Source organism: Pyricularia pennisetigena, chromosome 5 (assembly GCF_004337985.1).
Source record: "Pyricularia pennisetigena strain Br36 chromosome 5, whole genome shotgun sequence".
Lineage (NCBI taxonomy): Eukaryota > Fungi > Ascomycota > Sordariomycetes > Magnaporthales > Pyriculariaceae > Pyricularia > Pyricularia pennisetigena.
In genome coordinates, this window is record NC_043743.1 from 2673584 (window position 1) to 2699062 (window position 25479).

Consider the following 25479-nt stretch of genomic DNA (forward strand, 5'->3'; position numbering starts at 1 on the left):
AATGCAGTGAATTAGAATTAGATTTATCCTTGGAAAGTATCACAGTAGACCAAATCTAGACGGAAGCATCATGAAGTCGAGTTGGACTCCACTGGCAAGTGGCATGTTTTGTCCACTCGTCATCACGAAGGACTTGTCCAGAGTACATCGGCGAGCAAGGGGTTTAGTCCGTCCGCCTTGATTGTGTGGGCAAATTTGGCGAAAAGAGGACTGCTTATTACCCCTCTAATTCACCTTCCACTCGCTCAAGTTGGATCGACGGAGGGTTGGGTGTCGATCGCATAAAGGGCCGTCCTTGGCCCTACAGTTGAGACGAGTTGTGGAGAGCAAAGGGGTGGTCGTTAATTGTATTGCAAGACCTGATATCGCTTCATGCGGGGCACAGAATTGATTGTGAGAGATCAGGGTCCTTGGTAATTAAACAAAGGAAGAAATAACACCACACAGACAGATAAATGAACGAAGAATACAGACTTATTTTGGCTGCAGGAGAAAAAAAAAGCCACTTCCTTATGTCACGTCACGTGCGATCTGTCTAGTCTAGAATTTCATTTCTCACTTTACCCGCAAAGGAAGGAAGCTCGCCCGTGGCCATTTATTCTACGGACAAAAGGCGAGTGCGGAAGGTGGCCACAACACCTAACTTTTCTGCACTTATCGAGAAAGCAAATTCGATCCGACCCATTGCGTGGTTTCTTTTCGCCTACCAACCTTCACAAACCTGATTTTTTTTTATTATTAGTCTGGTTGCTCGTGTTACCGAAATGAAATTGCAAGACGGAAGCCACTCCGTAAAAAGAACCTGCTGGCGCCTGCACAAAATTCCCGCAAGTTTTCCTAAGAACGTGCAACTCGGTTGTCGTGCAGACAAATAATTGTCTTTTCCGAGTGTGGCATGCCAATATGCTTCTGAGACGACGGTTAACATAGCATCGCCAAAATAGACTGCCATCACGCTGCCACCAGCGCATATCAGACTCGTCCAAACAAACACCTGGGGCATCTTGGAAATTGGAAGAATGCCTACTCGGCCGTTCCGTACTCGAGCGTGCCGTCCTTCTTAGGGGCTGTTGTTGCTCTTGTGAGCGGAGGGCGGTGGGCCTTGGAGCCTCCCCAGTTCTGTGCCTGGATTCCTCAAGTGCGAGTGCCTCCGGAACCCTGCTGGATAAAAGCAGTTGGCCCGTCGGCTTCGCCAGTGGAGTCCTGGCTAATTCTGCAGAAGACAATGGCGCAACTGGCTTCTTCTACCGGTGGCAAGAAGTCTGCGAAAGCAAAAAGCTGGTGACAATGGCGACAGGGCTGCTGGCGCGTTTCTCTGCCTCATAAGTATTATAATACTGTTTGGACAAGTTTATCCAACCCTGGAAGAACAACGATATCTGAGAATGCAAGGTACCCTCAACAGGCAATTGATTGATGCTATCACACAAGCGTGTGATAGCCCAAAACGGACAGGTATTTTGATGACCTTGGCATTGCAGTCATGACGAATAAATGGGGTTAGGCGTCGGGATGGCTCTCCGGGAAGAAGCTCTTCACTACGTACAAAGCAGAGAGAGGGGCAAACCCAGGGTCCTTCGGATCTGGATTAAAAAAGTAATGATGGCCACTTTGCCATTTGCTTGCTTTTTACATCACATCTCCATTGCATGGGGGGTTCTGGATTCTGAGGAGAAGAAGCTTGCGGCTGACTAGATAGATCAACATGGTGATGCTAAATTTGGCCCCTGGCATCGGCCATTTATTAGCGCGCCTTGCAGAACTTCCACCTCTGGTTTCTTGTGTCTTTTGCACTTTAACGACTGGATATTATCCTCTCAAAACCTGCAGTGCTTTATAAAGTCCAACTCATTTTGATCTACAGTGAAAGGAGGATACGATGCTGCGCGCTTCGAGACAGCTGCACATAAGAGCAAGCACGGTTCTGTCATGTGTCACCTGTCCTGTTGCGGCTGATGGAGCGTGGAGCTCGGGCTTACACCAAAAGGTGCGCTATACTGTTTCATAAACACTTACAACGTGTCCATTTCTTCGCCAAGATTTTGCTCATGAGTACAATACCGGCTCTTGTTGCCAGTGATATTTTTGTCCAATTTGCTTCTTTTATTTGAAGCTCTATTCTAGTATTTGAGTTATCCAGATGCACCGGTACCCTAGGAGACATGCTTGAATGTCAACGCATTATGATCTACAGTCAAATCCCTGCATTACTTCTTTACTTAGGTTACGTGATTATGTGAAATGACTCTGACTCACTTAGTAAGTACTGTAATAAACGCAAACGACTTAATACCATTCATTGCCTTTACTCGCATAGTACTGATTTGGTCTTCATAGATCCAAAGAAGATAGGGCTTCTATTAGTCTAACAGAAACCGAAACCGAACAATCCAAAAGTCCGCTGTCACAATGCCATTCTCCAAATCTCAAATGATTAGCGACAATGCCCTGAACAAGCTGTGGATCGGATTGGTCTGCATTGAGTTTGCCCTTGTGCTAGGCGTATTGGTCTTGGCTCTTTGGGCAAGAGTCAGACCCCGTCGGCAAGGCTACAATCCAATATGAAGCTGACCACCGCACCTGTGCTTTCCTTCGATTGAGCCGCAATGGGCTAAGAACCCCTAGCGGCTTACTCTTGAGGTCCTTCTCCCTTCGACAAGGTCCAAAAAAGGAGGTCTATCCATTGACCCGGTCCTTTGTTCAGAAAATGGCCGTTGGGAACGAAAGAATGGAGGGTGACGAAGCGGTCAGAAATTGGACAATGGACAAAGAGTGAGAAGCACACCGAGAACAAAGGGAGTCTTTGTTCGACACCGTCGCATTGAGAAAGAAGCCGGCAGCTGTTGTCCGAAATAAAATGGAAGACGCCAGCCACGATGCCCTTGGCGCTTGACGCTCCTGCTCTTTGAACGGCACGAGATTGTCAAGCAGAAATCCAATACATGCAGCAAATCCTCAACCAACAAACAACAACAACAACAACAACCATCTCATCACAAACTGTTGACATGGAATCGACATTGTACCCCAGGAACAGCCTCGAGAGAGATTCGCCCTTCCGCTCAGAGGAATCACAACCCGTCGAGCTTGACGAGGAGGACCTCCTCCTGCAAAAGCTGCGGGCGGAGAAGGAGGCCAAAAAGACAAAACTGTGGGCGGAATGGGCGCGAGCACTAAGAATACCCAGGTTCGATGCGGCCACCGACAAGGACGGCTACATCACATATGGCAAGCTGACAAAGAAGCTGTCGGAGCTCGAGGTGGTCATCGAGCTGTTCTTTCGCAAATTCAACCCCGTCCAGGACAGGTTCGTTGAGGCCACATCCGACAGGCCCGTCACCGGTAACCTGGCGGAGCTCTCGACGGCTCTCGATAAGCTCGAGCAGGCGATCGGGGCCCGTGAGGTCGCCAGGCATGCGCTCAAAGGTATGGCACTCGATGCCAAGAAAAAGAGCAAAGGCTGGACCAAAAAGACGGTCGCCGAGAGCAAAAGGCAGCGACAGCTGCTTGTGTTTTACAAGGACATCGTTGCTAAGGTCAACGAGATTCCCACTAAGATGAAGCGCATTGAGAAAGAAGTCGATGCTGCGATCCGGCTGCTCCGGGAAGAACCGACCAGCTGAGTCGCTTGTGGCGCCATCGTGTGCCAAGGCCTGCCAAGTTGATTGGCGGGGTTGTCGACGCTATGGGTCGACAATTGGGCATATACTGTACATACAATGCATACGTAATACAAAGCTGTGCGAATGAGGCTTGAGCATCTGCTATAAACTTTATGCACAATCAATCAATCAATCAGTCAATCAACCCTGGATTGGCAAGGCAGGCTTTTGTTTCTGTTTCTCAATTCCAATTTCATATGCTATCAAATATTGCATTGAGAGAATATATTCTGCAAACTAACAGCTATCAACTGAATTGAGTGAATCAATCGTTCATCGCTTCTCACCTCGCTTGGACCCTCAAATCCACTTCCCCAGGTTTCCCCAGATTTCCGAGAAATCCCGTGCTGCCGCCAGACGGGCCCGCTAAACCGTTTGCAGTAATATGACAATACCCGGCCCCTCTTGCCTGCGCTTGCTGGGCTAGTAGTGGGACGCACGGGAATCCACTCGTGAGACGGTACCCCCGCTTAATGGCGTGAGAGCTCTCCCATGCTGTTGAGCTTGATGTCATGCTAGCAATCACGCGCCACTGCTGTTTGACATCGTACGTTCTATCAACCAAGAGACACCTGGGAATCGAGTGATCCCGTGTGACGATTGACTGAACTTGTACCCCGCTTGGGCCTTGAACCTGGTCTTGCTTTGTCTTGTGATGTTATGGGCAGTTACGTTTTTTTTGCTTTGTCCGAGCGGGGAATGAAATAGCAGGTATAGACTTGCCAGACGGTTTTCGTATATGTACGGTAGCTAATATGCATGTAGCTACTTGTGGGAGGGATGAAAATAGGAGGCCGGATGGAGCCTGAACAAAGCACCAGCGTCGCCTGAGGTGTGGTCCGGTCCGTCAACAGCCCGAATTGCCTGCAAAGGCAAAGGCAATCAGCGTGCTTTGTCCATCTCAGCCCACGCCCATCCACCACTGATACCTCGCCTGCTCCTGCCGTCGTCTGCTGATCATCCCGAAACCCCCTTGCCCCGCCTCCCAGCTTCCCCTCTTTACGACCTTGGAACCTTAGGTTTGAACCGTCCCTCGATCTCCTTTTTCCCCTCTTCGCTGCCGCCTTATGACCTTTGACTCTCGGCTTGCTTTCCCTCTTTTCTCCAAGCACACCCCGAGCTTCTTCTCTCTTCAGTTTCCATTGAATCACATCACTCGACAGCACCAACAAACAATTATAACGTACGACCTATCTTGGTAAGCACCATCACAAGATACATTCCCCTCTTTGGACGATACCCTTCTTTGTATTCCATTTACATAACTTGGGCTGTTGATGTTTACATCGATGGATGGTTTCCAATTGAGTTACCAGACAAGATCTCGACGGCCCAAACACCCCGCTGCCACCTACCCCTCTGTTGACCTTCCCCTCCTCGTAACTCAATTCAATCAATCCATTTACTGACTGTCAATTCATCCATTTGTCGGGCCAGAAGTCGTACGATTATCGATCCCAAAAAAAGCCTCTGCCTACAAGCAACCACAACCATCAACATGTCAGAACCACTTACCAAGGTCGACTCCGCCGTCCAGGGCCTGTCTTCTCCCAAGGACACCAAGAGCTCGGCAGCTGCCCGAAGAGCAAGCTCTGCCGCCGCCAGCGGTGTGTATAACATCAAGGACCTAGGTATGTCGACTTATACATCAGAGTCTATGCTCCTATTGCTGTCTATTGTGATGGCGCCGGTCGAATTATTTACCAAATACTGACTTGAGTTTCCTATTCACAGAGGAGCAAAAGATTGAGATTGAAATTGCCAAGGAGACCCAACGGACGGGGTGGTATGTATTCATTCTAGACACTCGGCACGCTCACACCAATCTCTAAGCTTTTTTTTATGAATCTGAAAACTAAATTACATTGTCCTCGTCTACAGGAAGGTCAACACCTCACCAACAACAATCGAGGACAAGGAGATCCTCAAGAAGCTTCTAACTACACCTCCAATCAAGAAGATTGACCTGCACTTCCCCTTGGGCCTTGAGGTCACGGCAAGAAACCTGAAGGGCGTCACAATCAAGGATGCCATGGATGCCATCCACAAGGCATACAAGAAGAGGGTATTTATATGAAGCCGCATGTATTCAACTGTCGATGACATGTAGCTGACGAGTCTCAAACAGGCCGACGACGAGTTAGATCAACCATACCTGGCTGGTTTTGAGTGGGACAAGGAAGAGTGCTGGACACGATTCATTGTGCACCTATCAAAGGAAAGCGGAGTCCAAGCTAACGCCGGAGGCAAGAAGAAGAAGAAGGCCGCTGCTGAAGAGTAAGCCATTGATGCTACTCGCTGCGGATCGAGTGCGTGATATTGGAAACCAAGCTGGTCGTAGCGCAAACTCGTAACCTTGATGGGGGCATGTCCCATACACTATGCTCGCCATTGACAAATGTGTGGATCTAGCCACGTTCTCATGTATCTCAACATAAGTTCTTCGAGAAGAGTAATCAAACTTTTGAGATATAATTATTCAAACAGTATCATCAAGCTGTTCCCATGCTCCTAGCTCACATGTTCGGGTTGTCTTGTAGACTCCTCGATGACGTATGAAGACCGATCAGTGTTCCAAGCAAGCTTGTGAGGAAATCTGCTCCGTTGTTGCGACAGTTTCTGTAATGAAATGATACAGGCTTCTAGCACAGTACATACGCGAGCTCGTTCCTCCAGAATGTACAAGGAACATGATACTCTGTGCTGATCATTTGGAGATGCTTCATGTTGATTATGTGCACCTTGGCAACGAGCTCGCTCGGGTGGGGCAGGGGAGGAGCTCAAGTCGTTGTGCAGTTGGGGTAAATGGTAAGTAAACACAGCTGCTGCGAGCTGCCACGATTCGTACGTAGCTTAATCACTTCAAGTGACATTAGGTCAACAGGCGGTAGGACTGTGAACTGAACTTGTAATCTGATTGAAATCTAGTAGAAAGTCTGATCCAAGGGCCGAAATGACGATTGTCAGATAATCGTATTCTTGGATTTCCCCATAATCGTAAAAGCTTAGGGAACTGATTTGAGTCAAGCCGTTTTCGGTCACTAACGGCTTTACGACGATGGGGCTTCCCCTCCCGACGATAGCCGATCGGAACCTGCTTCCATGTCATCATCAGAACAATGCGGAAAAGTTTCATGCGCCGAGTTAGAGGGGCGGAGCAGTTAGACGCACCACACAAAGCCGTTGGGTGCTAAGGTTTCGGCGATCCCCTTAGGCAGGTACAGCGTATTTGGAAGACAGCTTCTTTTCATTGTTTGTTGGTTCCTTCACAAAAAACATCGTCGCTTTCCCTCTCTTCTGAACTTTGTTTTTTATTTTATTCTTTTTTATTCTTCTTTACCACGGCCATATCCAGGAAGACATTACTTAGTTGAAGTTGCCTAAAATGCCAGCTACCCAATTCGAGTTTAAAGAAAAATACAAATACCAGAATGGATTCGACTCATACCTAGAGTAGGCGGACTGATTTAATTTATGCGCCGCATCAAGAGAGTTTTTGAATCATATTGACATTGAACAGAGGCTAACTAAAATGCCCACGTCCGCCATGGAATTAGGTCAGAAGCCGTGCCAGGCGCCCTTCCTATCGCCCAAAACTCTCCACAGAAGCCTCCACACGGACTCTACGCCGAAAAGCTGTCCGGAACAGCCTTCACAGCCCCGCGCAACGAGAACAAGCAGTCGTGGCTGTACCGAATCCTCCCGTCGTGCGCACACCCACCATTCAAAGTGAAGGGCGTGACCGGGGCGCAGGACGTCGACCACCAGCCGCCCACGACGCCGGCCCAACAACCCCCGGACGAACACCAGGACGAGACGGCACGCTTCGCGCCGCCGTCGCGGCTCCACTACATCCCCAACCAGCTCCGATGGGATCCGTTCGACCATGACCCCGAGGCCGACTTCGTCTCGGGCCTGCACCTGGTCGCGGGCGCGGGCGATCCCACACTCAAGCACGGCATCGGCATGTTTGTATACGCGGCCGGCAGGTCCATGGACGCCAGCAGCGCCTTCTACTCGGCCGACGGCGATCTCCTCATCGTCGCGCAGTCGGGCGTGCTCGACATCCGCACGGAGCTCGGCTGGCTGCTAGTGCGACCGCTCGAGATCGCCGTCATCCCGCGCGGCATAAGGTTCCAGGTCCTGCTGCCCGAAGGGACGGGGCCGGCGAGGGGCTATGCGCTGGAGCTGTACCAGGGCCACTTTGCGCTGCCGGAGCTCGGACCCATCGGGAGCAACGGCCTGGCCAACGCCAGGGACTTTCAGGCGCCCGTCGCTTGCTTCAGCGAGGACTACGGGCCAACGGCCTTCTCAGCGGGTCCCTCGGCGCCAAAGGGCGGATATGAGGTGACGGCCAAGTTCAACAACACGCTCTTCGCGACGCGGCAGGCCCACACGCCCTTTGACGTGGTGGCGTGGCACGGAAACTACTACCCGTTCAAGTACGACCTGGGCCGCTTCAACACCATCGGCACCATCTCGTACGACCATCCAGACCCGTCCATCTTCACGGTGCTGACGGCGCCGTCGGACCACCCGGGCACGGCCGTGGCCGACTTTGTCATCTTCCCGCCGCGGTGGCTCGTTGGCGAGGACACGTTCCGCCCACCTTGGTACCACCGCAACACGATGAGCGAGTTCATGGGCCTCATCACGGGCGACTACGACGCCAAGAAGGGCGGCAAGGGCGGCTTCGTGCCGGGCGGCGCGAGCCTGCACAACGTCATGAGCGGGCACGGGCCCGACGCCGCGAGCTACGAGGGCGCCCGGGAGGCCGAGCTGAAGCCCGCAAAGGTCGGGGCGGGAAGCTGTGCCTTTATGTTTGAGAGCACCTTCATGGTCGGCGTGACGGACTGGGGGCTGCGGACCTGCCAGAAGGTCCAGGAGGGCTACAGTCAGGAGAGCTGGGGAGGGGTCAAGACGCACTGGAAAAGGCCCGAGGGGGCGAGTGCTGACGGGCACTTGCTGAAGTGAGTAGCTCTACGGGCGCTGTCGGTGGTTGCGAAATTGGGTGACTTTATGTTGAGATATATATATCTGAAGAATAAGAGAGCGAGTCCAAACAAGTTTGAAGGCAGGAAACAAGTGGCTATAAGGTTTGACCAAAACGCAAACAGAGCGACGATATAACCTACTTGCTGCATGTATCTCAAACCAGCCTTGAAACCTTGTTTGTTCGAAAGGGCAGCTCGGAACCAACGCTTTTACAGCTCTTCGCTGTCTATTACTCGAACCACTTCGACCAATGCTTTCGCAGACATGTAGCACAAGACATATGGTAGCCCTGGAAGCTGCAGAATGCTCATGGATCTTTTGAATGATTGTTTGGCTGTATGACAGCCAGCGGATAGCCGTCTGCGTTTTAATGATACCTGTCCACGTGCGAACGACAACACTTCCATATGACGGTTTGTAGGGTAAGAATGCGTTCATGGCCAGTCTCTCGTCATTTTAATCTGGACTCTTTGCTGGCCTGTCCGCCGGGATGGATTTCTCCCTAACCAATCCCAAATATCCTGGAGATAGATGTCCGAGGTATGAGCTTATCACTTTGTTTATGGCAGTATCATCCGTATTCCCAACCTCATCTACTCCTCCATCTCCATTCTCGTCAAGACCTCCGGTTGCCGATGATGTCGCCACCGTCATTGGCCCGTCGCGAGACCATATGTTCGAAGCCACCACGGTAGATGAACCTACGCAAGTCAGAGTGAAGCCCTCGAGACGGCTTGGGTCGACCCCCCGGCCTTTGGGCCGTGGCCTGTTCGCAAAGGGGCACCACGACACCCTGGAAGCGCGGTATTAATAGTCGCCGTATAGCCATTCGTAGCGAGGGATTACACGTTTGGAAGCCACGGTGTCGTGGAGCGGCGAGCCGCACTAGATGCCCGCGGGTGGCCGCGACGGCGCGTACAGCCTTGATGTCGTCGAGCTTGAAGCGTGCCATCTGCGCGGCCTTCTTAGTTGCGGAGGTTTTTTTCCCCTCTTAAACCGCAGTCGCAAAAACTCAGGAAATGTGTGTATTTTTGGTGTCTGGATTGTCGGGTGTGAGAAGATCAAACAAGAACGTTTTGCGAGTTGAAACAGGGGCAAACGGTGGAACTGAAGACAACCCTGAGCTTCATGGAAACAAAACTCGGTCCCACGTCGAGATATGCAATCGCAACACCAGAACCGGTCGGGGGATGCTTATTTTATACCTCCTTAAGCATGTTTTCCCTAAATCGTCATGTCTTGGGACTCATGGTGCCTGGTGATGATATCAATGTCTCCATATCATGCGGGCATGCTGTCGAGGAATGGGCCCATGGGGCGATATTACCAACAGCTTGCATGAGCCAACTTGATGGTACTTAAGTATCCAGAAGTACTCTCTCCCTCCCTCCCTTTGTGTGTGTTGTGTGTTGTGTGTTATCGAAGACGGTCGATCCGTGTAGAGCGAATCTAGCAAGTCTGATCCTTCACCTTGTATCATAAAATATTAACTGCTGTGCAGTTGTTACTCTTGGCTGGCCCTTTCAAATCAACCCGACATTCATTAGACGTCTACTTAACCGAAAAAAAAAGCCCATCACAATCGCCTTGCAACTATGCAGATCAAATTTATCGTCTTTCAGGCTCTGGCCGTCAGCCTCGTGGCCTCGGTCCCACTTGGCGTAGAGGAGAAAGCCGTTTCCCAGCGCAGTATTGTGAGAAAGCACCCTTCTGGGAGGGACCTCATGTGAGCAGCCGAGGGAGCGCATGTGCTGACTGAAAGGTATCCAGTCGCAGGAATTATCGGTAACAACACCAGTTGTGCTCGTGACTCGGCAAAGCAAAACAGACCTCGAGAACAGCCCAGATCCACCTCCTGGTATTCAGGATTTCTTTGATCGGATTCGAGGCAAGGGGAAGAGTGGCACAGCGAGGGGGACCGACGGCAAAGACAGACTGCGTAAGAATGGAACTGAGCCTGTATCTGCGGACATTTAAATAAAAACCCAGATTTGCTGCTATTGGGATCTGGCCCATCTTAACCAACTGATTTTAACCCTAACCCACACAAAATCTGTTCGAGGTTTCCATCCGCCTATAATTAATTACCCACTTGTCATACAGAGCAGACAGTTCACTCTTGCCTCCCTCGTCCTACCTTGTGGTCCGCCGACAGCCTCGTGTGATCAAAATGCATTACATAAGGTTGCTCAGACCTCCTGTCATTAACTTTAAACAGACTGCTGCCAAACAGTCGCAGATCCATGTGGAGCTCGTCCTCACAATCACCACCGACCTCGGCGACTCTTTCCTTTGCCCCAAGGCCCCCTTGGACCTGGACGTCTTCATCTCCGAAAGCTCATCCAGGCAGAATTGGGACGGCATCAGTCAAAACAATGAGCCAGACCGGGCCCAGCAGTTCCGCAAGGTTCCTACGCCACGCCCACCCCGGTGGACCGCAGGCAGTCGCGTCCTCAAAACGGAATTTCTGCTACCGGCTTTCAGCTCCGTAGAAGCGCTGAGCGGGGCGACTTTGTGTGTCCGGCCTGCCAACCGATCCCTGGCTACCGATGCAACAGCCGACCTGCTCAACACTCACGGGTTGGTGATGCCCATCTACGTCGAGCTCCGGCCGTCTGAGCCCGCTGAGACTGTGGCGCTGCGTAGGCTTCGATTCTCAGCACCTGGAGTCGACCAGCTAGTTACGATGCGTCGTCCAGTTGCTGTGGAGGTGGAGGAGGAGCTAGGAGAGAGCATCGCACGCCATGTATGGGATGCCGGCGTGTGCACGACTGCCATGCTCTCTTCCATATGCTGTTCCACGACTCCTGGTGGGAAGATGTCCACCTTGCCAAAACTGAGAGGTATCCTCGCCACCGATGATGGCTTGGCCGTGATCGAAATTGGCTGCGGCGTGGGGATCTTGGGTATCGGACTAGCCACTGCCTTGCTGCACCGGCAAAGGTGTGATAGTGAGCAAGGAGCACAAACGAGCATACCCCGTCCCGTCTCTATCCTTATGACGGATCTCCCCGAGGCGCGCGACAGGGCCGTGGCCAACATTGCCCGCTACAGCCGCATGAACTCACGAGGCCCCTCGCAGCGGGAAGGCGAGCAGGATGTCCCGGAAGAGGATCGGGCCGTTGAGGCACTGCCCATCTCTGTGGACTACGAGGACCTCGACTGGGAAGACGGACGCAAGGGCACGTTCGGCCCCAAGGTCAACGCCCGTCCATGGGACCTGGTCATGCTGAGCGACTGCACCTACAACGTCGACATGCTTCCGGCGCTAGTAGAGACCCTGACGGCACTGCATCGCTCCGTCACCGTAGTCTCTGCCTCGGTCGCTGGCCCCAAGGTGCTACTCGCCACCAAGCCGCGCCACGAGTCCGAGAAGGCCTTGTTTGGGCTCATGCGCGACGCCGGATGGAGCATTTCAGACCAGGCGGTCATGCCTCTCCCCGTAATGGGTGGTGAGGCTGAGACCATAGAGGTCTATCTATTCACTAGGCCTGCAGACAGTGGTCCTTGAGTTTCGAGACCCAAAGGGGGTTTCGTTTCGATCAACACCAGTTACAGGTACTATACACAATAATTGCTGAGCCGGGCTGCCGGTAAACGTGACCATGTGCTCGCCGAACTCCAAGTCCGCCCGCGGACCATCACCGGGAACCCGTTTGAGGATACGTCACAAGGCAGGGTCCGCCATCCAGCCCGGTTTTTGTTTCCCCTGTGCTAGCCAGAAAGCTCCCCGCCTCGCGTGAGGGGTAAAAACAATATGGCCGTGTCGACGCGCTCCATCACCAGGCCAAGTGATTTGGACGCCCCTGGCGTTCGATGGTCAAGGGAGCTAGCTAGACCGTTGTCTTTGCCTATCACTCCGCACTACATATCATTTCGGTCGGACCAGGAACAAAACAAAGATCTTTAGTGCAGTAGAGGCTTCTCTGGGAGATCATGTTTCAGAACCTTAGACTCGACCCCGCCAGACCGCCACCGCGTCTTTTTCAATTCAGGGACAACATCCGTCTATAGAGCGGGGTTCGATGGGATAGGGCCGTTGTCGAGGATGATGCTAAGGTTGTGGATGTGGATATACAGTGGCGGGGGGTTTGAAAGACCGAGGCACTGAATGCGGGACGCGCTCACTTGGCTTTTTGGGGACTGACGAACACGACAAACGGGCACTGTGAAAACTGACGATCGCGAGTATCGGTATTATTGCTACCGGTTTCCACTACAGTAACAAGTCGGCCCATGGATCCAGTTTTTCATTTAGCGTTCCCACATGATCTACAGTCAATATGCGGGGTTTTGCTATTGCGTGAGCAAACCGTGTGAAGGAATGCGGCAATAATCTGGATCTACTTGAACGATTGACTTTGTTTTTCTTGTTCTTGATCGAGTTGTAGCTTCAGGTGTCTTGGGTTCTTTGAACGAACCCCAGGTGGTTGTCGTCATCGAGACAAGGGTTGGAAACCCGACGAGGACCTTCACTGTCAATCTAGGCACTTTGGTCATCCACCCGCCCCAACCTCTTCGTTATCCACTGTTCATCGCGCTAAGGATAGAAGAGGGGTGTGTAAACGATGCGAAAGTATCCTGTACTTGTTGTACTTTTCCCCCCCTAATAAGTTTGATGCATAAAGTCTTTTAATGCCTCTTCTTTTCTTAGATGGTAGCATTCCAGCCATGACAAAAGAACGCCGGAGGCGCCGGGCTTTTTTTTTCCCCCCCCCGTCTGCTGACCCCACCACAAACGGGGGATCGCGCGCGCATTATTCACTCGATTTCATTCGCGGCCGGTAGATTTTGCGAGGCTAGGCTACCATCCCGTTCGTCAGCTTCCTGTGATGAAACTGTGAGCTACTCCAACGGGGCGTATATGCAAGCATAGGGGACAAGGGGGGACAAATGGGTACCGGCGTGCTGAGTATATGCAGGCCTCTTTCTCTCTCTCTCTCTTGTGAATTCTCTACGGCGCGCCTGTCGGTGTTAGTTGGTCGGTTGTGTTGGGTCCGGGCGGTCGCCACTTTCTCCAATGCGCGGTTTTTGGTTTTTTTTCTTCTTGGTCTTGTTAGCTGTTGGCGCGCGCGGCGGCTTGTTTGCCGGCGCTAAATACAACCAACCACTCACTATTCGATGCCTCGGCATGGCTGAATTCCGCCAGTTTGGGCGGTGAAAGTAGATGGTGAGAAAAGGGTAGTGAAAACACATACACATACACACTAAAAAAAAAAAAAAAAAAAGCCGACGTTAGTTTTTCGTTACCTCATCACGCTTGAACCGAGTACAAAAAAGGCCCCGCGCAAGGCGGAGTGCTACGGGAATGTCAGGGAGGCTAGCTACCATGTAGTATACTGTACTAGGCAATAAGGGATGACGTACAGGCGGGACTCGGCGTGCGCGCGCGTGCTGAGCTAATGCCCGTCGTTGAAACCCCCGCAGAATTCTGCCTGGCTGCAATAGCTGGTGTGTAAGCAAAGTCTTATTTTTTTTTTCTTACCAAGTACAGTATTTTACGAGCCCTTTGATTACATACTGGTTAATTGTGTCCTGGGCTATAATCGGCCCTGCAATCGGCTTTTTTTTTTTTTTTTTTTTTTTTTTTTTGGTTGTGTGCACAGATCCCGCTTCATCTGACAGCTCTCAAAGGGCGCACTGTGAACCTCCAACGGCCCAATGAATGAAGACTCGACACATCAAAGCATCTCTCTCGCCTTACATAATGAGGGGGAGGCGTGGACGAAAAGCAAATGTTGGTTTTTTTGGGAAGGAAGGGGGGGAAGAAAAACACGTGCAAAAAAAAAAAAAAGATGATGGATGCCTGAGAAATACAACCCATACCCGCAACCCAAACCTGCTGCAGGCTCAGCCCGGCACCCTTAGTACCGCATCTTGGAAGAAAGGAAAAAGAAAAAGTTGCAAACGTGCAGTATTACATGCGTGAAAAGAAGTGCGCCACACATGAACTCAAGCACACAGCACACCCTAAAATAGTTTCGGTGGACGGGTTCTCATTCGCTTATGCCCTCCCATTTCTGCGGAACTGGGCACATGCACCGTTCCCGAAGCATCCCAATCTGGTGGAAAAGAGGGTGTAGTGGTTGACGATTTGTATGGTGGATCGTAGCATCAGAAAGACGGCTCTGCATATTCTTTCTAGAACAGGGGTTGCCGTTTAAGGCACTGATGGATATTCAGGTGGTGTCGCGCTTCCCGTGAATGCTGGGAGCCTGGCAAGCAGAACATTGTTGAGGGGGTTTTCGGCGACTTGCTTTTGATAGTCGCCCATCGCCCTTCACTCTCTTTCGTCCTCTTCATTCTTTTGCGCGTCAATCAGATACAAGCACTGGAGAATCTGAACAAAAAAAAAACAGAACGGGTTTGATTGCCGTACTGCACAGTGGCACAATTGAGAACCAACTCATGTGCAAAGTACTTGCAAGTTTACAAGAATATATCAAAGACCGGGGCGGGGAGGCTTGGTGTGCACATATTCACGGGTGTCTGATTGGTTCGTCACACCCAAAGATATATGTGGGTGGGTAACAATGAGCACATTCCTAAGCGCCGAGACAGAAAGTGCAAATGGGCGTCGTACAAATTGATTGCCTTTCGGGGTCTACAAATCCCCTTTTACCCCTTTCGGCGACGGGATCACGCATATCTCTATTCTCGCAACCCACCCCAACACAACACCCCCACCAGGCAGGCTATTACTTTCGTTAAATGCTTAGGGTGACGATAAATTAAGATGGCCCGAAAGGTGAGGTCAGACGATCCTCAAGTTCGGTGAGACCAGAAAATGCAGCCAACCATCCCCATTCCATCACCGCCTGGGGTTAGCATAGCCGATGTTATCACCAGGCAGGCAGGCGACCGCTGGCTGAGGTTAGCGGGTCTAAGGATGGGTAAAAAAAAAAAAAAAGTAACAATTTTCTTGTGGTCGTCGTCATTGACCACATTCCTTTCGAACGAGTTACAACCGAGCAAAATATAGAGAGGCTGGGAATGCTCCCGATGTGGGCGACATTTTTTTTTTTTTTTTCAACCAATTTAGCCTGTATAATCAAAGGGGTCGCTAAGAACAAACGCCGCATAGTGATCAGCTCGTGCCGTCCCTTGTCCGTGGGACCATCGAGCCTCTGCCAGAGTTCAGATGGATTCAAGCAAAACGATGCGCCCAAGGGAGCACAAGTGGGTAGGTAATTACTGTGGGGGGTTTCCACGAAGACGGCTGCTATCGCTTTTCGTCGTATTATCTATCTGTCGCCCGTCAATGTGCCACAGCGGCACGATATGTAGGTGCAAGCCTGTAAAATGACACGATCCCTCTCTATGTATGTTGCACCACATATCCCAAATGCAAAATGGATGGTACCTTAGAAAGCAAAAGTAGGATCCCACAAGGCTGCGTCTCTCGTAAGCGGCACTTGGAGCTGAACCAGTAGTTGTGAGAATAAAAAAAAAAAAAACACAATCAGAAAGGAAATAAATAAAAATAGGCCACACTGGTGCCTACCTGCGTATGCAGTCATGCCTCGTCTCAAAGAACTACAGTAGCACAGCCTTCCTTATAGGCGGCGCACGACCGACGCAGGATTCACAGCCGCGATCTGCATGCACGCACCATCCCTGGCGATTTTTGTTTGTCATGTTTCCCCCTCTCAATCGACCCCATCGCTCGTACAGTACATGGCCCCCAAAGCAAGGACATACCGCTAGACAAGATCAACACTAGATGTCTTGTTGTTGGCCCCTGCATGGGGGACACAGGCCGTTTTCCAAGGCCCTACGGTCCACGCCCTTGTGCAAATCCTTCCCGCCAGCCAGTGCCGGACAAATGGGGAAGAAAGCCGATGGGTGTTTGTTTGTGCGCTGGGATGGTGTTACATGACCAGGAACCCGCGAGATGAAAGGAAACAATAATAAGAATAATAATAGTAAACAAATAAATAAGCCCGTGAAAAAAAAAAGCGCAGCGACAACTAAACTCAAAATTGCGTCAGGTCTCGGGCCTTATTATCGCGATGATGTAAGTGAAGAAACGGGATAAGGAAAACGCCAGTCGGGACTATATGCACGACGCAGGGCCTTGTCTAGTTTCTTCATCTTGACATTCCGTCATCAGACTGTAAGTAGCCTTGAGGTTTTCTTCAATCGTTCTCGTCACTGTTAACCTACCCTCCAATAGAACAGGGGTTAAAGTCAGTGGGTTAACAACGATGAACAAATGTGCAGCAAATTGCATGTATTGATTGATAATCGTAAGTTTTGGGGGGGAAAACATGGATCATCGTCGGGCTGCATCGAGATATGTGCCGGTATGATTCGCGGTGCGTTCTGCCCCTCGAGGAGTCGCCAACCAAAGGCAAAGAAAGACAACCGGTTCCAGACCAGAGCTTTGGTCGCATCAATGTTCTAGCCCCGGAATAGTCAAATGCCGCAAAGAAGAAGAAATAAAAAGCAAATGGAAGAAATATTTAGCGGTAGAAATGACAGCAAGGAAAAATGTCGCAAACCCTTCGGCTTGGTGATCGAGACCCCATCAGACCGTACCTAGCTCAGGTGTAGTGTTTGTTTCTCATTTGTCTGAGACCAGATAGAACAAAAAAAAAAAAAAAAAAAATAGTCCCGTCCGTATCTAGACCGTGCCCCCCGCCTCAACGAGGCACGACACGGCAGGCCAGGGGCCTTCTCCTGAAGGATATTTGTCCTAAAGTAGCTGAAAAAAAATCAAATTTCTTCTTTGTGCTGTTAGACTAAGCGAGTTGCAAAGGATAAGACACACAGCAGAGTGGTCGGTGATGGATAAAAATGCCGAACCGCGAGGGGGGCCAAAAGAAACATGTCACCAATGCCCTCAATACTCGGCATGTCGGTCCTTTATTCACCCAGGAACTGGTCGCACGGCTCGGCGAATATTGTGTCACGGAGGAAAAATTTTCATAAAAAGAAATGAAAAGGAGAAAAATGAGAACCAAAACAAAAGAAATCCAAGGAGGGGCGTAACGCGGTGTGCCTATGCGCCCTTCGGTCAACGTTCAATGGGAATGCCGCTTGAGGGGTGTATGGGTAGAGGAGAATTCCAACCCACGGGCCTTTTTCTGTCACTAACACGCAACGCAAGGGTGCGGCCTGCATCAAACACCAAACCAAACGCCGTGCGCTTTCGATATTGTTCATCCAATCTAATGGGATCAATGAGCTAGCTAAATCACAGTACCCGTTTCTTGCCGTGTTTCTGAATGCCATCCCAACGTGTTATTTCGTCTCCCGTAGTCAGACCATTTAACCCAATTCCTTTTTTTTTTCTTCCTTTGGGACGGAAGTTCAGCCCGATCTATCTGCTGAATATCAAACCCCCAAAAATCTGTTGTTTTATCATCCCCTGGCCACTGAACCCTAGGCCGGCGCCTTGTGACCACCTCAAAAAAAGAGTAAAACAGACTTTTGCCCTAGACATGCTTTCAATCCTTTCTCTATCCCTGTGTTCATGAGTAAAAAAAGACAAAAAAAAAATGAGAAGCGGTAAACGGTCGCATCCATTCCTTCACCCCACTGCCCACCCAAAGAAAAAAAAAAAAAAAAAAAAAAAAAAAAGGTTTTGCCAGCGCACGTTCCCGCGTCATCTAACCCCCTCTTACTCATTCCTGCCCTTTGGTGTTGGGCAGCGACAACAGACCCAAAAAGCCACCACAAAGATACGCGTTGGGCTTCCACCGGCCCGCACCCCAATTTCGGATACCAAGGGACAAGGGATGGGGGACGCTTTTTTTATTTTTGATTTTTTTAATTCTCCTTACGAGAAATTTTGTGAGAAAAAAAAAACAACAACAAGCAAAATCTATGATTAGGGTTCCGAAACCACATATCCTCAGCCCACCCCCAGGGCGGAACCAATCGCCAGTTGCTTTCTCATGCGTCCTTTTTTTGGTTCCCTTGCTTGGTCCCACCAATTTTATATGTAGAAATGATTTGAATCAGCCGTGCCTTCCTGGTCTGTGTGTCCTCGGGGGCGTCTCCCGTATCGAAAAAATAAAATACAAAAATTTTTGCTTGCTTGGCGCGCCCTCTCCTCCCCGTTGACGACCAATCAAGACAGGTACAACACCGCGGTGAAGCGAAGTGCTGCTTTTGCGCTTTGTTAGCGCATAGGGATAGGCTGCAATAATAGAGCAAAAAGGAAAAAAAGACAGCCTCGAAAAGAAACACATAGGAAAATCTTTGCAGTCGACAGGAGTTGAACACAATTACAGGCCATTTAAATGCCCTCCGAGAAAATACTGATCTGCTCACCATATATATATATATATATATATATATATATGAAAATAGGCAATCGGATAAAGTCACGTTTATTCATCATGTTCACAAAAGACAAGTTTGAATGGTGAGTAAATGCGTCCAGATAATAAAGACTAAGGATTCAACTAGGGTATATCCATCAACCAGTGATAATAAGACTGAAGAAAAATGTGGCACAAAAGCCACACAAGTCCGAACGCCAGCGATCCTTTCTTCTTCCAGCACCATTGAAACAAGAAACAAAGCCAATACAGTAAGCCAAGGGTGCAAATGTGCCCTAATTAGTTATCGCGTTGATCCCTAGTCCCAGCAAATTCAATAGTAAAAATAAAAAATCATAAACAATGTGCTGGTGTCCAAGAGTTCGTATCGCTGATTCAAGGTCACGCCTGGATGCGTGACTATTCCATGAGTATAGAAAAGCCAAGATGAAAGAGAAGGGTATCTCTCTAAATAAATAGGAAACGGTCGATCCTGTCCAGTGGAAATAGAAAAACGGCCGCCGGGTGATTTTGGGGGATTGCTCCCGACAAAAAAATCTGTTTTTTGATGTAGACAATAGGAATAAGCCTGGAGCTCTCCTGGAAAACAAAGAATCCGCGGAAACCATTGGGGGTATATGACCGGACAAGACTCCTAGGAATGCGATCCATATCGTACAAGTGGCAAAATTTTTTTTTGGTGGTGAACCTGGACTCCTCCCGTGGGGCAAATAATATTGTGGCCAAAATGGAAAAAAGACAAGCGGCTCCTGCGTCTCGGGCGAACGATCCAATCCTCTCCGTGGGCTTGATCAAAAAATGAACAGAGAGAAAGAAAAGAAACAGAAAACCGGAAGATCAAGTCCCATGGCAGTTATGCAAGATAGGAATGGGGAGGGGTTCAGGGACCATTTATTTGGTGGGGTTCAGCAGGATGTCCTCGCAGTTGGCGTCGAACCTGAGGTTCCAGAGGCGGACAGAGGCCATAAACTTTTCCGTGTTGGCCAGCTCGTAATCACGACCCAGGAGTGTGTGAACAAACCTGACACCAGCAGTAGTGCCGAGCTTGCTCTTGCCGGTCTTGCTAGAGCTCAGCATTGGGCCCTCACAGCGCTTGAGGAGGCGGCGCAGCTTTTCGTTGAGGCGCTCACCAGACACGATAAAATCATCGACCATCTCCCTGTTTTCCATGGTGCGGATTTCTGGCATGACCTCGTTGGCACGCTTGATTTTTCCCGAAATCTGGATAAGAAGCAGCCACAGCTCGCCAGCGATTCCAACCATTTCACGGCCCTCAGGCCCAGAGTAAACGTGGGCGACCCAGTCATAGATCCACTTTCCTAGAGAGTTGGCATCGAAAACGCTGCCGGCCAAGATGATAGGGGTTTCGAGGGGATCCCAGTGAGACAATGAATAGCCCTCCGGGATTTGGTGGTTCTTGGCGTCCTGTGGGGTAGCCTGGCGTGGCTTTGGCTCTGGGGCAGAGGCTTGCGGTCGAGAGTACGAATCTTGTTGCCTCGAGGAAGACCTCTTGTGCTTGCTCGAGCTGCCAGGGGCAGTGGTCTGAGGTCTTTGCGGGGTCGACACAGACGGACGACGACTATGTGTTGATCGGCGAGGCTCCGGGCTCATCGGCGACGACTGATATGCATCCCTTGGTGCCTGTGCATAGTAATATTGGTAATCAGTCTCAGGCCCATCGCGCGTGTAGTAATCCCTCGTGTCCATGCCACTCCAACGCTTCGATCTCGATTGCGCGGGCAGCACGTAATAGGCGCCGTTGTCCTCGAACCACTCGTCCTCGTCGGAGTCCCCACGTCGTTCAGAGGTCCGATAGTACGACTGCGAGCTGCGACGTTCGCCTCGTAGACGCGTTCCCGAAGAAGAATATCTTCGCGATGGCCGCGACTCACTCACATTCACAGTCGCGTACTGGCCAGAGCTGTTGTAACGCGGAGATGCAGCGGCAGTAGGGTGCGCCGTCGGCGGGCGCACTGGTGGAGGCCCTTGCATAAAGCTGCTGCTGCTCTTGCGACGGGAGTGCGATCGAGTCGCAGGCCGTTCCGGCATGTCATACCGTCGGTCCGCCATGTCGTAAAAGTCCCGAGACTCGCGGTAGTGGCGGGGAGACGGCGTGGGCGAGGCGCTCTCGAAATAGTATTGCTCGTGCGCAGCAGGCGACGAGCGGTAATAGTTGGAAGACATGTCTAGTCAGGGAGGGACTATCTATTATCTGCGGGTATTCCGACAGTTTGGGTTTGAAGATGTGCTCTCCGGAAATTGCTGTCGGGTGATCGGGATGAATTGGAGGGAATGGGGCGCCCTCCAGCGCGAGGCAACACTGCCTCAATATTCTAAAACTTCAAACAAAAGATGGCGCTTTTTGTCGAGACGCGGAGTGTGATGACCAACAAGTCACCTGGGTGCGTGGTCGGTGGGAAGGATGGAAGAAGGTCGACACCGGGGAAACATAGCAGTGTGTTGAGTATTTGTTCCTCAGGATCCTGAGGAAATGGGATCAAAGCCGACGACGTATCGACTTTGCTGGAAGTTGCTAATGATGACTGGACACTTCTTTCAGAGTCCAGCAAAAGTGATTTGTAAGATGATGTTGGTTCCTGGTGGTGGATGGCAAAGCCAAAATTGATAGAGGAAGGTCTCAGGAGTCCGTGGAAGTTCTGGGTATCCGGTGCCTTATAAGAGTAAATCTCATCCGCTGGAGAGGGGGGGGCGGATATTGTGGGTATTCGACTTGCTGCGCCGGAAGGGGTGTGAACCAGGGGCCGGGATGGGGCCCTAGTTTCCTTGCAAAATAACAATCGTGCCAAGGATGGAAACCTGAGGGGGTGTGTGATTATAAAGCAAGTACCCTGTACCCTGGTACCTCTTTTTGCTAGCTCACAATCTCACCGGGAATTAGCCACGGTTCGTCGCACCGTACTGAACACGGTCAAGTCTGTTCTTTTCAAAACCACACCAATCAAAAGGCCCAAGCCCAGTAAAACGAACAAGAGCTGGAGAACAAGCCTTCAAGGCCACAAATACGGGCATATATGTAAATGGGATATCCCAGAATTAGCGTAGCTCTCGGGCAACAAACAGAGAGCACGATGCCGAGAAAGAGGCAGCCGACAACAAAAGATTAGTCGTCTATTGTCAAAATCGCTCGTTTTTGTCCCTTTTCTTTTCTTTTTGCTTGCTTTTGTTGCGAGCCTCGGCCAAGATTTGCGTTTGATTGATTTGACGGATTTGCTCGGCCGCGTCTCCACCTCTGCCTTGTCGCGTTGCTTTGAGCCCCTGGGCCTCCCCTGCCCAGAGAGAAAATTCTGCACTCCGGGACCACGATCCCGGCTGCAAAGTCTCTTCCGGTCCCCAGAGGTTTACCAGGTGTAAGCGAGATGATTCTTGGGGCGTCCGCGGGAACGGATAGCCTTCCTGTCCATCGAAAGAAGGCAGGACAAAAAATGGCTTGGTAGAAGGCAAAGATTTTCTTCTAGCCTGCAAATGAGCGGATGAATGCAGGGTCTAACGAGCCGTACTAGCAAGGTGGCTTGAGACTGAGTGTCTGATGTTTCTGCCGGCCCTCTCCCTAGCAGAATAGTTGTGTTGTGTGGGCCGTGCGCTCTGCCACAAAACACGCGTGGCAAGGTGAACGAGCCAAGAGGTGTGAGAAGGCAAAAGAATCCTCACGGACCGAGGGCTGTAGGCCAAAGTGCTTCTGGGTGTATCGCTTGAGTGCTGGCGAATCCTAAGTCGTATCGCGTTATTCAAACACAGCCGTCAAAGGGGATCAGGGGGGGTGTTGGTGCGAATAGGCAAGTAGAGACGCGTCCCCAGATGACTGTTTGTCTAACGACTCAACCTGGCTTGCCTGCTCCAGCAAACAGGTTCCCGAGCGGATCACTGCCAATTTGCCAGTGCCGATAGTGGTGCTGCCAGTGGAGCTGAACGTCTCTGCCCCATAGACCGAAAGAACTTCCGGGGGGCTGGGATGGAAGTAACCCCCGAATGCGTGCGCAGCAGCACTGGCTGACGACGAGTTCGTGCCCTGCAATCTGCGACAGCACACTCGCTGTGAGCATATGTTTTAGTGGATTATATCCGGCGGGGTGACTGATAGAATGCTGCACTCATGTTTCGATGAATGGGTGAGCTGGTGAATGACGACGGCCTTTCTGTTAAAATATTGGACGGCGGCCGTCACTTTGCATAACCTATAGTAGGAAATGGTTCGGATGAATGACCAAAGACAAACTTCAGTCATTTTCACGCAGGGTCCCGATAAGACGAAGAAAGAGACGAGATGACGAAAGGCTACCACCCAGTTGACTCAAACTCCAATGTGTCTTGTGGTTCAGACGCAACCTTAGCACGGATTCTGGCAGTTCGTAGTTGCACATACAACTGGTGAGCGGAGATGAACAAATATATTTTCAACGTGACTAAACACACAAAGAAACGTGCTGATGAACTTGGTGAAGTCGATCTCTGCTTGGTCCAGCGTCGATTCGTGAATGGCATCACGATCAGTGCACAGCCAGTCAGCCCAATGGAGATGAAGGCGTGACTATGCACACCACTATCTACTATGTAATAAGACGATACAATTGATCGATCACGCTGGTTTTGTCAAAGAATAAAATGCATGTGATACACTGCACCACACCCAGAACGCACGCGACAGGCGTGATTGGTAGGAGTTGGTAACGGTGATGGGTGGGTTGTTCTAGCTCTTGGTTGGGTCGCACTCCACCAATCTCAATCAATCTCACAGGACTTTGCAGCGGTTCCTTGCTCACTGAGAAGCAGTTCGTTGGACCGCCCAATTCAGTAATGCTTTTGCCTTTCGCATTATTCAATTCCATCAATTTATTAATCAATTAATAAAAGTTACGAGAACTTGAATTATTGAGGATAAGAGGTTCCCACTTTTTCAACCACCTCTCCCACTACCACCTTTTTCTTTGCTGGTAAGATGGAAAAAAAAAAAAAAAAAAAAAAAAGATCGGCAATTGGCTTCTCGTTACGATCTTCATCAGAGTGCCTGAGCGTGCTCCCAGCAATCAATCACAGCATCGATTCATGAAACAATTACACATCCCAGCGAATGTCAGTGGGGGGTGGCCGGTGGCATTGTTGGTCGCTGCCAAAGCGAACCTATCGAGTTTGAGTTTTCTTCACAATCTCGCTACCCTGCTTGCCTGTTGCACAGCCTGTAGGGTTTCCGTCGCATGGCGTCGTATTCTCTGCCCCTAGTGTTCGACAACGCTTGACTGGTTCCTGGTCGGGCCTATTACCCACATCCGTACTTATATCGAATTTCCAACCACAGCAAACCACACGGGAGGCAGCTCGATGTCGTGCCTTGCGTTGCGTCCACGCCTCTGCTTCTGCCTGCTTGTCCTGCCACTGACACCCAAGCAGATCAGGTACCTGATCCAACACCAATCGCCAGAATTAAATTATCTACAAGAAGCAACCGTTTGGATGCGTGCACATGCGAGGATTTCGGCTTCGCTGATCGTCTGCAACTCACGCCTGTGCCTGCCAACCATGGGTAGGATCATCTAACCACCGGTCAAAACCGCTAACTAATGATGACAAAACTCAAATCACCTTCACCGAAACGTATCTTCACACCACTCGGTGTATAATCAAATTAGCTCATCAAAATAAATCCCTAGGTAGACTAACCCTTCGATAGACTAGTACGAGACATTTGCATCGTGTCACCAACAAAACTGCTGGTCTGACTAGCCCTCCCTCTCAGCCTTGTCTTCCAATGCACGCCATTATCCCTGGGCTGGACCTACACAGTACAAGGTGGTTCCTCGTTCGACCACGTTGTCTCTCGATCGCCCACAAAATCCTTTCAAACAAGTCATATCCCACCCGCCGGTACGGGTCAACTCCTTCGTAACGGAGAGGTTGGCGGATCCACAAACTTCCTTCGAGAAGGTGGAGATGACGGTTGATCGCATACACCCTCTCTCTCTCTTTCTTGGCCTGGATGCATGCCCAAGGTTAACCGGCCCCTCATCCTTCAATTATCCCTGATGTGCCCAGGCTGTACTCCCCCAGCACAGTCGGAGGGATCATTTTCCCTTACTAGTGCTCCCCCGGGATGACTCGATTACACTGGAGACCCGGACCGACCGGGCCTGTAAACCAAATCAACCCTCCTTCCATCCTGATCCCTTGCTCACCGTACTCGCAAAGTGAAAATTTTCACCTGCCGATATGCCCATGTTTCCTTGCACCCTGCCTTCCTCATCTGCCACAATTAACCAGACCGAATTTTCGAACATGGCTCACGGCGGTAGAGCAAGGAAGAATGACTCACGAACACATGAAGGTATTGTTCGTTGCTATGTGGTAACCAGACCACATATGCTTGGATGCCCGGCCCAATATCATGTTTTGACGCGTTGATGTCCAATATGAGGTAGGCGGCCTTACGAGTGGCCGATATGCCGCTGGCGCTGTTGTCTGCACATGCAGCTTGCTCTCCCGATTGGACACCTGTGCTACACCAAAGAAGTTTACGGATC

The 25479-nt window shown here is 50.6% G+C and overlaps 8 protein-coding genes across 8 annotated transcripts; 5 read left to right on the forward strand and 3 right to left on the reverse strand.

The window, feature by feature from the left end:
* Nucleotides 1-1207: 1207 nt before the first annotated feature.
* PpBr36_08735 (uncharacterized protein) lies at nt 1208-1324 on the reverse strand (the record flags this gene model as incomplete). Its single annotated transcript, XM_029895861.1, has 1 exon — nt 1208-1324. One exon carries the CDS (start codon nt 1322-1324, stop codon nt 1208-1210), a length of 117 nt encoding a protein of 38 aa, XP_029747402.1.
* A 1085-nt stretch (nt 1325-2409) lies between these two features.
* Nucleotides 2410-2565, forward strand: PpBr36_08736 (uncharacterized protein; the record flags this gene model as incomplete). The annotated part of the gene is made up of 1 exon (XM_029895862.1): nt 2410-2565. The coding sequence occupies one exon, from the start codon at nt 2410-2412 to the stop codon at nt 2563-2565; it is 156 nt and encodes a 51-aa protein (XP_029747487.1).
* Nucleotides 2566-3008: 443 nt separating this feature from the next.
* Nucleotides 3009-3623, forward strand: PpBr36_08737 (uncharacterized protein; the record flags this gene model as incomplete). Its single annotated transcript, XM_029895863.1, has 1 exon — nt 3009-3623. One exon carries the CDS (start codon nt 3009-3011, stop codon nt 3621-3623), a length of 615 nt encoding a protein of 204 aa, XP_029747404.1.
* Nucleotides 3624-5160: 1537 nt separating this feature from the next.
* On the forward strand, nt 5161-8636 carry PpBr36_08738 (uncharacterized protein; the record flags this gene model as incomplete). Its single annotated transcript, XM_029895864.1, has 5 exons — nt 5161-5293; nt 5397-5448; nt 5544-5727; nt 5791-5939; nt 7220-8636. 5 exons carry the CDS (start codon nt 5161-5163, stop codon nt 8634-8636), a joined length of 1935 nt encoding a protein of 644 aa, XP_029747393.1.
* Nucleotides 8637-9273: 637 nt separating this feature from the next.
* Nucleotides 9274-9609, reverse strand: PpBr36_08739 (uncharacterized protein; the record flags this gene model as incomplete). Its single annotated transcript, XM_029895865.1, has 1 exon — nt 9274-9609. The coding sequence occupies one exon, from the start codon at nt 9607-9609 to the stop codon at nt 9274-9276; it is 336 nt and encodes a 111-aa protein (XP_029747394.1).
* A 643-nt stretch (nt 9610-10252) lies between these two features.
* Nucleotides 10253-12168, forward strand: PpBr36_08740 (uncharacterized protein; the record flags this gene model as incomplete). Its single annotated transcript, XM_029895866.1, has 3 exons — nt 10253-10351; nt 10434-10596; nt 10766-12168. 3 exons carry the CDS (start codon nt 10253-10255, stop codon nt 12166-12168), a joined length of 1665 nt encoding a protein of 554 aa, XP_029746791.1.
* Nucleotides 12169-19840: 7672 nt separating this feature from the next.
* On the reverse strand, nt 19841-21133 carry PpBr36_08741 (uncharacterized protein; the record flags this gene model as incomplete). Its single annotated transcript, XM_029895867.1, has 1 exon — nt 19841-21133. The coding sequence occupies one exon, from the start codon at nt 21131-21133 to the stop codon at nt 19841-19843; it is 1293 nt and encodes a 430-aa protein (XP_029746790.1).
* Nucleotides 21134-24033: 2900 nt separating this feature from the next.
* PpBr36_08742 (uncharacterized protein) lies at nt 24034-24903 on the forward strand (the record flags this gene model as incomplete). The annotated part of the gene is made up of 2 exons (XM_029895868.1): nt 24034-24143; nt 24699-24903. Coding segments are annotated over 2 exons (315 nt in total), but the record flags the coding sequence as incomplete, so codon positions are not given.
* Nucleotides 24904-25479: the final 576 nt, after the last annotated feature.